Here is a 14,009-nt window from a genome sequence, read left to right as displayed (position 1 = left end):
ATGAATGGGCCTTACCAACGAGGTAGAGGGCCTCAGAGCGATAAACTGGCAGCTGAAAGTGACCTCCAATTGGCCGCCGCCATGTTGAACATTTTGGACCACTAGACGCGCAACCTTATAGTTTTACGTCTATATTAACGCAGTACCGCACTCAAATAATTGCTTATTGATCATTACTAACAGTACCGACGAGATAAGTTATGTTTCGTTTAAGTCCAAAATGTGCTTTTACGATAATAACTCGTGCAGCTTGGCAATGGCTCCGCTAGATGCCGTCTGCCGCGGTGCTGTATTTTGAAATTTTATCGGAGCTAGACACTGATATCTGGGGCTAAGAGTATTGAGAAATAGTTTCTGTTGTTTTTTTACAGCGATCGCTATACAAATCTTGGCTCAGTTTTGCGTAAAAGCCTCAGGATTTGGTACGGTCACGTGTCTAGTGGTCAATATTGTACAACATGGCAGCAACCAAGAGGGGGGTCACTTTTGGCTGGTGAACGGGATACCAGTTTATCGCTCTAAGCCCGTCTACCTCGTTGGGCCTTACAACTTTCGCTTTGCGAGCTTTTTCCGCATCCACGAGCCTGGAATACAAAACCGTCATTCAGGCAATTTTTAATTCCTCCAGAATAATTTGAGTTCGGCAAATTCAGTCAGAACAACGTTTTCGGGTCTCACCATCTCACGCTCCTCTTATAAAATTGTCTGGTCTTAACCGTCATACATATATATATATATATATAAATCCTTTAGTTAGTGTGGGCAACGTGTCCCGATCGCCCACTTTTCCCAGTGGCCGACAGCGGTCGTATGTTTTATGTCTAGGCCGTAGACTCTCTGGTCTTAACTGAAAAACATAGATGAACAGACTTCGGTGCTAAAATAGAAAGACAGATACAAAAAACAGAAATAACATCCCTAAGTGTCAAAAAACAAAATCGGCTAGAAAAAAATTCTGTCGTGTTTGTTTTTGTAGAAACCCCCCCCCCCCCCCCCCTTTATTTTTTTTTGGACTCGAACTCTTAGTTTTTTGTGATATTATTTCACCGATAATCGCCGTTGTTAGCATCCATCTGAGAGAGATCACCGAAATACGCTCATACATTAGACATAAATAAACACCGAAAAACATCAGCCGATTTCCTCTTATGAATAAACACCGCAAAATGTACAGCCAATTTATGTCAGATGTGTCACCATCACCGTGGTACCATCGGTATGCTGGCAGCAGCGCCACAACTACAAAGAGCGGTTCATTCGTTGGAAATCTAAATTAAACGAAACAATCGTGCAATATTAAAAATATATGAGGTGCCGTGTTCCCGTTTACGGCTGAAAAATTTCTCTACAGATCGTAATACAATGCTGAATTGGCTCATTTTTGTTAGCATTGTTTTAGCCCTGGAGTGCAAGGTGGCTGCTTCCCACACACAGATTATGTTTTGCTCTGTTAACTTGAATTGCGCGACCGTTCTCGCCAGCGCGATCGTCGCTCATTGCTCATGTTTAAACAAGAGGTTCTTATATATACCCCAATCTCTGCCCACGTAATCACGCCGGTCACTAAAACAAAACGATAGGAATAAATAAAGAACATCAACGACAGAATAAACGGGACAAGTGTCACGTGTATGCCAACTTTTTTCATGGCGCGTGATGCTCACGTAATGAAGGTTCATGGTGATATGTTTCTTCAATTTGCGTTACGTACACTATACGGGAATCCATTGCGCATCTACGAAATCCGCAATAGACTCGCTACCGGTAATACATTTATTTTTTCTAGCGCGCCAATGGAAATATTAGACGGTACCATTCTCTTTCGGATGTTATAACATAATGGTTTTGATGCGGCGAAAACAGAAACAACAATCACTTTGGGGTATGTCGCGAGCGTGTTCGCAGTACTTTACTACCGCGATCCATGGTGACATTTGTCGGACAGTCGAAGAAAGAAGTGAGTGGTACAAAATGAACAGGCCACATCAAGCTGGTAAACTGTGAACATTGGGAAACTTGACTCGATAAATGTCTACGTTTCGTTCCCTTTACTTCGTCTCTACGGTTTCCGGTTTTACCGATGTAGGGAGCTGAACCTCGTTCGTATAAATGGCGAGAAGAAATTAGTTTAAAAAAAAGTGTGTTCCTGACACAAAAATTGTAATTTTGACGTGGAAAAAAAATTTTTTTTTTCAGCGAAGGGTGCATTCTTGCCGTGTTTCAGAATGCGACACGGGTGGCGCAAGTGCGACATAGCGCTTTTGTTTTATCTGTGCAGGTTTGTGCTAGACTTTGCATGAGCGCAGTACCTTACGTAAGTCGACTTGCGTAGTGTATGTGAATCGATGAAGACATCAGGTTGTGCAACTCAAAAAGAAAAATAGTCAACGTCTTTAAAACGAATGGCGTGTTGCTCACAGAACGGATACCTTGGGACGAATAATACAAACTACGTCGCGTCGAAGCTATCAATCATCGCCATGTCTGCCCCCGCAGACAAGCCCGTGCAAGTTCAAGCCGCCACGCTTGCATTTGTTCGTACATCGTCACACTTTAACCTACAACAGCCAGAGTTCTTCTATAAAACACACTATTTTATTCGCACCTGAATTACTCCCATTTAGTGTGGGAAAATACCACTCAAAAAGTTCTAAAAAATTTCACATATTACAAAAAAAAAAAAAAGCGCTGAGAAATATAAGAACGTTTTATATGACCATCCCTCTGCGCCACTGATTCAGAAACATTGTGTAATGTACATTCACAACATGTATGCCTATCTTTTGAAATTAGGCTATAAGCACGGAATATTAAATCATACGCTTTTTCTAGTTCGATTAGCATGTTTCTCTAGAAAAACGGTCATACATCCCACGCGTAGCGCCGATATTTCGAACATTTATTCGTGCGAAACAAACTACGGAGAATAAATCATGAAACGTAAACTTCCAAAATCGTTAAATATATTGAAATATTGCAATATACGACTTGAATTAACATCAAAAATAGATATTAAGTTATTGTATTTTGATGCGTATATGACTTACGAAAAATTGCAAATATTGACTTTTTTTAATTTACAGCCATTACTTGTGTTGTTTCATTATGTTCTATATATTTGCCACTGTTTAAACCTGTCGTATACTGATGTTTGTTTTGTTGTAGTTTTTTTTCTCAGTGTATGCGTAGTATACCCACGCCTTCGTAATCTTTAATTGTATAATTTTCCGATGAGGAGGAGAATCGTCAAGCTTATTTTTCAGATTTTTCTTTTTTCCCAACATCCCCCATCGCTTTGATGGGAAGTAGAGGTATTATTAATATATATAACGAGTTCTACACACACTTCTAAAGCTAAGCGCTTAGTCCCCAAAACTGTGCTGGATATACGAGCTAATAATTGAGTGGATCAACAAGTTACGCTGCCCACTCAATGATGGAATACGCCCGCAAAACGCCATTCGTTTTCTTTCCTGTTTTGCCGAGAACGAGGCAACGCAGTGTCGTACGAAGAGGCTTCCACCAAGTTCCGTGCGTCTAACGTTGTTGACACGGCGGGTTGGAGGTGGCTTTTAACTCAGCGACCCGGGTGTACCGTACCAAGCGCGGGCAAGGTGAGGGTAAGAAGGAAAGGGCACGGGGGGTCGGGGCTGACAGGGGGCAGGTTGTCGTCGGCGGTGCCTCCGCTCGCCGCCATGAAAGCGACTCTAGGTTAGTAGCCAGACAGTTTCGGAATACTAGTCAGATAGACACGCGTTTACGTTACGGACGCGGCCTTAGCGTATCGATTTGAGAGGGAACCAGTCACCGGTGTCGCCTCTTTCTTTCTCTTCTTCCCAATGCAGAACGCAAATTCGTCTGCTTGTTTGCAGGGGTTGCGATGAGGTCAGAATGTCGAGTTCTTATTGGTTGATTAAAAAATAGTGGGTAGAGCTCGAGGCGTCTAGCATTGAGCTCTATGCACAATCTTTTCAATCAAAGCCAATCAGAGCTGGCCGTCATTCTGACGTCACCAAGTCTCCTGCGCAAGGAGCGGCCGACTTGCTCTCCTCATAGCAGGGGGGGGGGGGGGGGGGGGGGGGGCACTGCTGGTAATGCGCGTGCCGTTCGAATCCGTACCAACGATTCCTCCTTCCGGAAATCGAGTCAAGGATCCATTAACCGAACGCGCCGGTGGTTCATCGCCTGCCAGCGGGGAGGAACTGGAGAAGGGCGCGTCCCGCTCCGCGGCTCTGACCGCAGGTAGGACGCTGCCAACATTGGTGCAGCGGGTCTGTATGTCGTTGAAATAGAGCGATAACATTTCGACTCTTTAGAGGAGCAGTTTGTCCAGTGGAGTATGTATTCCAGACCTTATGTTAGCAATCACTGAATTAATGAACGAACAAATAAATGAATGGATCAATCAATCAAACAATAGATCGATGTTTTTTTTTCGCAACAAAAGGTACTACATATCGGATACCAACGACATGCGAACCGCGGAGCTCATGACCTACGATACATGCAGCGCTACCTAGAGGAAACTAGAAACTGATCAAACTGCAGTATGGAAAGGAGACTGCAAGGCTGCGCGCCTATTCCGATGTACAAACCCTCGTAGCCCCTCAGTCCCCTCCGCTGTTTTATCAGCTCGTAGTTGCCTCAGGGCTGCGCACCATGCATTGAAGGCCACGCACTCCGCTGTTGGCATTTCATTCTTACCCGATAGTATAATTATAACGAGGGAATTGAAAAAAAAAAAACTTACACGTTTGTAGTTGTACGAGTTTTGACGGCCCTGAAACAGTGTCGTTGAAACTCGCTCTAAAGCACTCCTATACTGCACTGGCCGCATTGTAGTAAAAGTGTCGCACTGCTGGTATTAAAGGGGTCATGAAACGATTTTCCTACTTTTTCCTTCTTAGTTTTAATCCTCAACTCAAACGCGAATAGTGAAATCACGTCGTCGTGACATTCTTCGGCATCGGTGCGATGACTCCTAGCTTCCACCGTGCTTTTTATGCACACCATAGAACTTGTCATTCGCCAGTGACGATAAGCCACGAACGCGAATCCAAATATTCGTCGACGGATTGATTGTTGACGAGCGCATAAGTCCGAGTGACGCGGTTCTCGTGTCCAATCCGTCAGCTGGGCTCAGCTGACGTCAGTTTGGCGCCGGTGACGCGCTTTGGGAACCGCGGATGTATCATAGTGAAGAGGCGGAGAGCTTTTGAAGGCAAGAAGGTACAAAATAGTCCGCTATGTTTTCAAATGTTTGTACCGAAAAGCTGTCTTTTGACTTTCTGCCCTCTTCCTTTTGGCCAACTAAACGATATGCGATTAGTAAAGTGCCAATTTAAAATCCTTTATCCCAACCCAAAATTCGTTTCATGGCCCCTTTAAGCTAACGTACATTGCGCAGTAGCCAGTAGTTCTTGTTTTATAACTACTGCGTGATGAGCGTTAAAGGCTCGAGGTAATTGGTGGTGCTGCACCGCATTAATTGTAGCAAAACAACAGTCGCTTTGCATTATATTGTTCATCACGTATATCGGCGCACGTTCCACAGTGACGATCGTGTAATCACCACGACGTGACGCGCGTTGAACACCAAAGCAGAGCAGCAGTACAGCACCGGCCAAATTGGTCATCTACAGGGGAGTCCCCGGCGGGAGCCATTTTTAAGAGAGGCTAACCTCTTTTTTCCCTTTTTTTTCTTAACCTTTATACAACAAATACGGCTCTTGTTAAGTCACTTGATATGTATTACGTTATTGCTTCGAACAAAAACAATAAAAAAAAAAAATCGCCGGCAGACGTGTTCGTAGACGCGGTTAAATTTAAGCCTCTCGGAAGTGAGTACATTCCACAAATGTGATATTCAAATGAGATAACTCGACATAAAACGATCCCACGCTCGTTTGCACGCGTCGGTCATGGCGACGAAAAGAAGGGAAATAGTCAAAAAGAATCGAATTCAGTTCACGGACCCGTTTTCGACGCGCTGCTAGTCCGTTTCCCAATAAACGCGAAACAACGTTAAAAAAAAAGAAAAAAAAAACGAGAACAAGAAACGTGCTTTTGCTGCCGCCGCTGGCGACGCAACGACCAATCAATACATCAGAGCAGAGAAAGATGCAGTGTACACAACTATTCCCAACCCGCCATCCTTCCCCCCGCAAACTACAGCTCCGCGCTTCTTCCAGACCGTCCCGCGACCTAAACAAACGACAAACAAAAGCGCTAAACAGAAATTAGCGAAATAAAAATGAAAAAAAAGAGGAACGAAGAAATGACATTTAATTACAAAGGTATAGCAAAAAGAGTTTCTCGGCGCACGATTCCCCTGCAGCCCTTCCTTTCCGACCAATCCCCCAAATCTCGTTCGACGCGCGCCGCGACGGATGGACGGGTGGCAGTGGGAAGGAAATGGGGAAACGACGAGAAAGAGAAAAGAGCCTCTCGCCCTCTACTCTACCCCAGTTCCCCCAACATCCTCGGCCTCTCCGATCGGCCCGCTTCCATACGTTGCATCTTCCCTCGCCACTTTCCGCTCCCCTAGGTTTCCCCTACTCCCGTTTCATCCCTCACGCTTCCCTACCTTTCCGCTCCCCTAGGTCTTCCCTACGTTGTCTCGTCCTTCGCCCCTTCTTCCTTTTCATTCCTCTCTTTTCTATTTTTCCCGCTCCCCTAGTCTTCTCCAGTTGCCTCCTCCCCACCCCTCTCCGCTGTCCCTAGGTTTCCCTACCCTCATTTAATGCTTTACTCTTCCCTATTTCTTTTCCCTCTCCCGTATATCTTTTCCCCAGGTCTCTATTTTATTCCTCGCGTCCCTTTCTATCTGTCCTTACCTCCCCGGTCCCCGCTGGTAGTTTTTTATTATATATTTTTTCTTCAGTTTGCCCCCGATTTTCCCTCTTTCCCTATTCCTCCCGAACCGATCGGCCTTCTCCTTTTCCCAAGGTCGCTCTCGCGTAGGGATCGCCGTCAACTCTTGTGACGGGGTCCACCCGTTTTGCTTGCATGCCTCACCTCCGCGGTTGGACGTGCGTTGCACACCAATACGACGACTTTTCCCCCTTTTTCCCTATTTTTTTTTTTTTTTTGCGCCGAGCCAACGAGGAAGTTGGTAGGCTCTTGCCATGCAGGTGCTTCTTTTTTTTCTCTCTCTCTCCCTTCCATCCTCTCGAATCCAGAATAAAGGGACGGAGGCGAGCCTAAACGAGCTTGGCGCTTTCAATCACTCGCTCGACAACGGTGACAGTTGGGGAACGAAATAGGCGTGTGCCGTGCAACCTGCTCTCCTAGTTCTTCCACACGCCCATAGTTTCTGAGCTGCGTTTTTTTTTTTTTTTTTTAGTGTCATTCGGTTTACTATACCTTTATCTAAAGATTTATCTATTTATTCTAGGTTTTTTTTTAATGGATGTTGGTTTGCAGTGCAACTTTGTGCGCCGGCATTTTTGCCGACGGGATCTAGCTGCCACACTCAGTGACAGCTGAGCAAACAGAAGCCGTAGCCAGATGCGCAGTTGCCTCTGTGATTTTGAGGCTTGCGAAAGTATACATACTACTAGAGTTACTGCCGGGATGAGAGCGGCAGGGAGGGGTTTAAGTTGCCCCGCCTTCAGCGCGAGCTGAAGCCCCAAAGCCTCTAGCTACGCTAAAAGCCCCAAACGCGTGAGCGACGAAAACGGACGATGCGCGGCGGTTGCTATAGAAACCGCCGCGGACGCTGTCGCATGGTTTTATGCCTTGCCGTGTCTGTCACACAGCGTCCTCGGCGGTTGCTATGGAAACCGGCGAGCGGCGCCCGAGCACGATTTCAACTAGACCAGCGGTATCAACACCGCTGGTCTAGTTATCGACAGGGTGAAAAGGGTGTCTCTTTGAAATGCCCAGCGCCCAGCTAGACGAGCGGTGTTGATTAGGGCATTTTTCATCGGTGGAACTCAAAGGTGGTGGTGGTAGGGGGGGGGGGGGGGGGGGGGTGTTGTTTTGTGTGTTAGCGATAAGCGGAATAGACATTCTCCGTTCCTTTGATCGCATCGTATTATCTTTTACCTCTCCAGTCGCCGAACCCTATCCGCGACTCCAACCACTTGGTTCTAGGCCCCCACTAAACAGCTTCGTGTTTTCACCACCACGCGACCAGGAATCTTGTTGCATAAGAATGAATTAGCGCGAGACCCTCACAGGGCAGGTTAGGACATATAGGGTTTTCGACGCCTGTTCGTAGACATCTAAACTTTTCGTTAAAGGTGTATTTCACATGTCGGTTTTTTTTTGTAAAATTAGAAAGCGTAGCTCCCTTTCTGTAAAAAATAGGGCCAAGGAACTTGCCAGGGTCAATGGCGGGCGGCAACGCAGACGACCAAGTCGAGTTGCGGGGCGCGTTTGGCGCGCGTATTGATAGATGGCGTCGGGAGCAGCGCCGGAAAGTGCAGCCGACCAGCGAAAGAAAGCAGACGACACGCAGACAAAACCCGTAGGCAGCAAAAGCGCCGTCGTTATGTAGACGCCATTTTATTTACTTTAAGTTTTGATTTTGGGAGCCAGAGTTGGCGCCTCTGTTTTCCACGTGCCGCAGCGCCGCTATTCGCCAAGATGCGATCACGTGAGGAGCCGGATCAAATGCCGTGCAGGAAAGTAGACGTTGCTCGCGCCCCAGCGTACGTTCCTCTGCTTTTGAACGCGCCGCGCGCCTCGAACGCGCGGCACCGCTATTCGCCGAATTCAGTTAAAAGTGAGGAGCAGGATCAACATGGCCGTGCAGAAAAGACGGCGCTACGGGGACGAACGCGCAACTCTGGCTCCCGTAGGGAGTATAGTCTTGATGAGAAGGAAGCGCCATCTATCAATCCGCGCGCCAAACGGGCCCCGCAACTCGACTTGGTCGTTTGCGTCGCCGCCCACCGTTGACCCTGACAAGTTTTTCGGCCCTATTTTTTACAGAAAGGGAGCTAGGCTTTCTAATTTTATAAAGAAAAACCGATCTGTGAAATGCACCTTTGACGGAAATTTTAGATTGCTACGTGCAGGCGTCGATTTTTACGGTCCATTTTATATCGAGCCTGGTGACTTGGGCATCCTATAGAACGCTAGGTGCCGTTTGTTTAGCTGGAATCGCAAATAACTACGGGACCAAAAAAAAAAAAATATTGTTTTATTTAGACAAACGCTTGGGAGGATGGGGCAAACGGCGACCAATGTCGCCTGACGAGGATTTGGTTTCTGCGCAGTTTTCACGCCTGGTGGGGGCAAACGCAGGCTTGTTTTTGAACGATGTTTTCGGGGGAATCATGGCTTTAGCCTTTAGTCTACGGAGATGGGAGCGAAGAGAGGGTGGGATGGGGGAAGGGTTTCAACCTCCTCAGAGCTTACGCCACTGCTATAGGTGATATGGATGTGGCGCATAGGCCGCCATAAAGCAGACAGGTCGAGGGCCCACTCACCGATGCATATGAAGACGGGTTCCCCCGCGTACTGCTCCCTGGTCGTCGGATGGAAGTAGGGGCACTGCTCCTCCACGCGGTGGCAGAACTCCCTGCAGGGGCGCAGCGGCACGAGGTCGTCGGCAGGCTCCCCGTCGTCGTCCGGGGGCTGGCGGTGCTCCGGCGACCCCCCCTGGGTCGGGCGCTGCCTGGACGGCGTCGCCGACGGCACGGGGTACACCGGCACCAGCATGGCGCACGTCCACTCGCGATACACCACCTGACACGCCGCGCACAGCCGCCGGACACGTGGCACAGCCGACGCCGCCACGCAGACACCGGGAGGAAAGAAAGGGAGGCGTGTGTTAGTTTCGGGAGTTTCGAAACGATAGACCCACACCAACGTTACAAAACCACTCGGTTGGGAAACTGTCATAGAGACTGCTCTAAAAAAGTGTCCCCGATCTGTCGTCGAGCACCGAGCTAATGGCGAACACAACGCCGCCATTTCTCCTGCAGCGGCCACTCGAGGAACTGCACGTGACGTCTATTTTGGCTTTAATCGGCCATTTTGGCGCCGAAACAGATACAGTGGAAGAGATCTTAAAAACGTCACGCGCCCTTCATTTTGTACTAAACTCCAAAACATTTCATACAAAAAGAGTCTTTTCCATTTGTTTTTACACAAAAACATGCTTTCTAAAAGCTCAAGGTGACCACAGTACAGACAAATGATAAAGAGTGGCGCTGTTGTCGTGTTTAGCTCGGTCTCGGTGGACGCCAGCGGCCCAGGTTTCGACGGCGAGTTTCCCAACTGAGTGTTCTAGTAACGTTGAAACACACTTAGTTCGTCGTTGGAATTAGCAATTACTGGCGTGAATGGCTATTCCTGATATTATAAATGATCATTGAAATTAATATCCAACACTGACGGCATTAGCTCCTCTTATTGATATTGTTATCGGTCACTTACTTTATAAGCCCCCATGAACGCCAGGAGCCCACGTCGATATTATTAGCAATCATCGAGTTTAATAGCAGATATTGACATTATTAGTCTTTATTAATATTTTAGCAATCATCGCCACTTTGTTAGTTAACATTAACATCATTACGAAGCAATGACATCATTAATTATCATTAAGAATATTAGCAATCATTGACTTTACTAGCAAACATGGACGTTAAATATTGACATTATTGGCAAACATGGACGTATAACATTAACATTATTGGCAAACATGGACGTTTAACATTGATATTAACAGCCTCCATTAGTTCTAACTTCTGAGCCCTCATTGACGTTTGTAGCCGTCAATGGCATTATTGGCTATCATTGACATTACTGGATATTATTTACATTGTTAGCTATCATTTAAACTGTTATCCATCATTGACGTTATTCACAATCATTGACGTTATTATCCCTCATATATGATATCGTTTAAACAGCGAAAAAAACAACAACATGAACGTTTGGGAAGAAACAAACGCAAGAAAGGGCTGTATTATTCTTTACAAGCAACGCGAGACAGGTGTTACAACACTATAGCGAGTAGCAACTAGCCCAGATCTCGACCTTCTTATGATCTCGCATTGACATCATTTGCTTCCCAACTCAATTAACATGTTTCGTTCCACACGCTGCTCGAATGAAGTTTCCCGTTGAACGTATGTCCGCTGTCACTTTAGGCTTCTATCAGGTTCCTTCTATAAGTTCCTCGTACTTCCTTGGACTTCCTTGGAGTTGGACTGGAACTCAATATGAGTTCCAGTCCAACTCCAATTTTTACGGAGCGCGACGCGGTTAGTGGGAACAAGAGATTGACGATGTTTCCTGCGGATTTGCTGGTAGCTGAAACGCTATTATCCAAACGACTAACTTGGGTTTTAAAACTTTGTCTTCATCAATAGGATATTCCAGCAATGAGGGTGAGAAGCAGGGCGAGGTGGTTTATATGTAAATATATGAGGGTGGACTTAAAATAGGCATTTAAGCTGGTTTAGGGGGGTCTGTTTTGTTCAAGAAGAATTTTAGGAGTCAGAACTACTTGGTACAAGTGTCGTCAAAGCGACTAGTGAGCTTGTGTACACTTATCGTTGCCGCCAATTAAAGCGGCAACATTCGAAGTTTGTCGATTGCCTATCTGAACCAAATGTGCAAAAGCTGCGATGACGGGTTTGTTAACGCACCGGAGCTCGAAGCGCGTGGAGTGCCCCCCGCCCTCTCTCTCCCATCGTAAACCAGACGACCTGACGTCCACGAAAACGTGCCAGTCGAAGTGCCGAAATCGCCCTGTTGAGTCACACTCCTCAAGCTTCTGAGAATACGATGCCCGTGTCAGTCTGGATGACACGTTTGGTTTGCCAATAAGAAGGCCCGTTGACATGCCGCTTCTCAACCCGACACGAGTGAAACGACCCGTTTGAAATATAAGACAGAAATCCGTACAAAGCGAAGGAGCTTAAGCGGTGACACGGCACGGGTCTCTCCGATAGTCGTATCTCCTCGAAGACCGCCGCAACTTTCGGTTCGTTCCGCACGCACGACTGTTCTAAGCGTCTTTTCCCGCTACGACGCCCCTCGTCGTCCACGGAGCCCCCGCCCGCCGGTATCCCGACCTGACGTCATTGGTGACGTCACGGCGACCTCCCCGCGTGGCTCACCCGCGGCGCCAGACGCGTGCACGTCGCTACCCGTACCCGGTCCACGCAGAGAGCCGTCGTTCCACGGGGCGCACGAGACCCCCGGCACGACAAAGATGCCTCCGTGGGCGCTCGCCCACGTGCCGTCGCCGGATCCGCCGCTCCTCTGACCGCCTGAATGGAGCCCCCGTCGTGACGTCGCGCCATCGATTTCCCCGTTTCCATCCTTTTTGTTCCCCACTCTCTGCCACCTCCCTTCCCCCGAAGCGTAGCGTTTCACTGCCCTCTTCCCCAATTCCCCTTATGCTTCCCTACGATGTCCCGTTCGTTTCCTTTTAACGTCCTTCCCGCCTTTCCCTCGGACGATCCCTCTGTCTAACGCGCACCGCTCCCTTTTAATTTCCCCCTTTCTCTCGCGTTCCCCTTTTCTCTCTTTTTCCTACCCCTCCCTACGCCCCCTCTCCTAAAGCCCTCTCCCTTAACCCCGTTTCCCCCAATTCCCTCACCGCTCCCTTTTCCCCCTTCATCATTCCCATTCCTCCCTAACAAATGCATCTTTCCTCTTGATGTGCTCCGAGAGGGGTCGGGCTCTCCCCCTTTATTACCGACTCGACGTCGGGGTCTACCTTAGGTGGACTCCGGGCGTATGAAGCCGGAATCCAGCCGGCCGCCGTCGTTCACTTGCCCACTGTCGCTGGCAGCAGAAGCATCCTACGTGGACAGAAGGGAACTGATGTCCCGCTTTACCGCCGGTTGCCGAAGTCCTCTTTTCCTCCTTCCTTCTAGTGCCGAACTTTTTTATCGCTAAACTTACTTGGCCGTCGTTTTCATCGAACCGAACCACTCCGTTTATGAAGAAAAGCCCGTCGTATCCGTATTCCCTTTTCTTTTTTTGCCTCGTTCGTTTAATTTTTTTTTTTTGTCGTTTTATTTCTTCGAATTGTATAGAAGGGTTTCGATACTATGTAACTTAAGGAATCGCATTGCGAACTTAAGCCGCCGGGTTTTACGGGGTCATTCCTTTTCGAGCTTTTAAGGGCCGATGTCATTCCTCTCTGTAGAAGCCTTTGTGACGAAACTCGGTAGCTTGGGGGAACGAAAACTGCATGGCGCTGCATTCTGCGAGTTTAGTTGATTTGAGCGCACACTGGAGTTAACACTGCGAGTCCATTTTAGATGAAGAGGCGTCGCTTCACCGGCGTCCCATTCGTGAAATCACGGCGCGTTACACGGTGAAGACCTTAGCTCAGCAGCTACACAGGAGTACCAGCATCGCATGTATACTCGTATTCGCATCATAAGCCGCAGTAAAACAAATAGGGCGTTTACAATTCTCTGTGATGCCGAATTAGAGCGCAGCTCTTGAGGTGGAGGAGGGAAGGGTATGCCCCTCCTCCCCCTCCCCTCCTACTTTTTTGCTCCCCTCTTATTTAGCGGAAAATTTTCGCTAAATCTCCCACTAAATTTAGCGGGGAATTTTTTCCGCTAAATTTAGGAGCCGTGTGACGTCACGAGGGTGACCCTCGTAACGTCACTCGTGACCCTCGTGACGTCACGGGTGACGCCATTATGGAAACGACCCATGATGCAACGCGAGGTTACGGCGACGGCGACGCCGCTGACGCCGGAAACGAGCGCCTAAAAGTTAGTCCGGCTTTTTGCAGAACGTCATTAATTTCTCGCTTCATGCATCGAAGTAAGATATATGGGGATGCATCTTGGATTAGTTTTATGTTTATTTTATCGAAACGAACACGTGTCAAAGCGCTATAACCATCGTTTCTTCCTTCGACGACCGAATCTTATAAGAACTACTTCGCGCAGTGCATGAGTAAAGCTCCAGAGACGTGTTTCACGTACACTGTATTAGACACGAGTGCTACGTCTACGTTCGGCTAGGTCTCGCCTTCCGATTGGACGCGAGTGGCAGCCGAACGCTGACGT

General features: G+C 47.7%; 1 protein-coding gene across 1 annotated transcript in view; it reads right to left on the bottom strand.

Moving 5' to 3' along the window:
- Positions 1-14,009, bottom strand: part of LOC8025293 — a 118,315-nt gene that overhangs the window by 34,846 nt on the left and 69,460 nt on the right. Inside the window, exon 2 of the mRNA XM_042293870.1 lies at positions 9,441-9,699. Coding sequence (XP_042149804.1) covers positions 9,441-9,699 — 259 coding nt within the window. The remainder of the gene's footprint in view (positions 1-9,440; positions 9,700-14,009) is intronic.

The sequence above is a fragment of the Ixodes scapularis genome, unplaced genomic scaffold (genome assembly GCF_016920785.2).
Source record: "Ixodes scapularis isolate PalLabHiFi unplaced genomic scaffold, ASM1692078v2 PGA_scaffold5__190_contigs__length_132052651, whole genome shotgun sequence".
NCBI lineage: Eukaryota > Metazoa > Arthropoda > Arachnida > Ixodida > Ixodidae > Ixodes > Ixodes scapularis.
The sequence above is the reverse complement of the archived record's forward strand: the minus strand, read 5'-3'. Positions and strand labels throughout refer to the sequence as shown.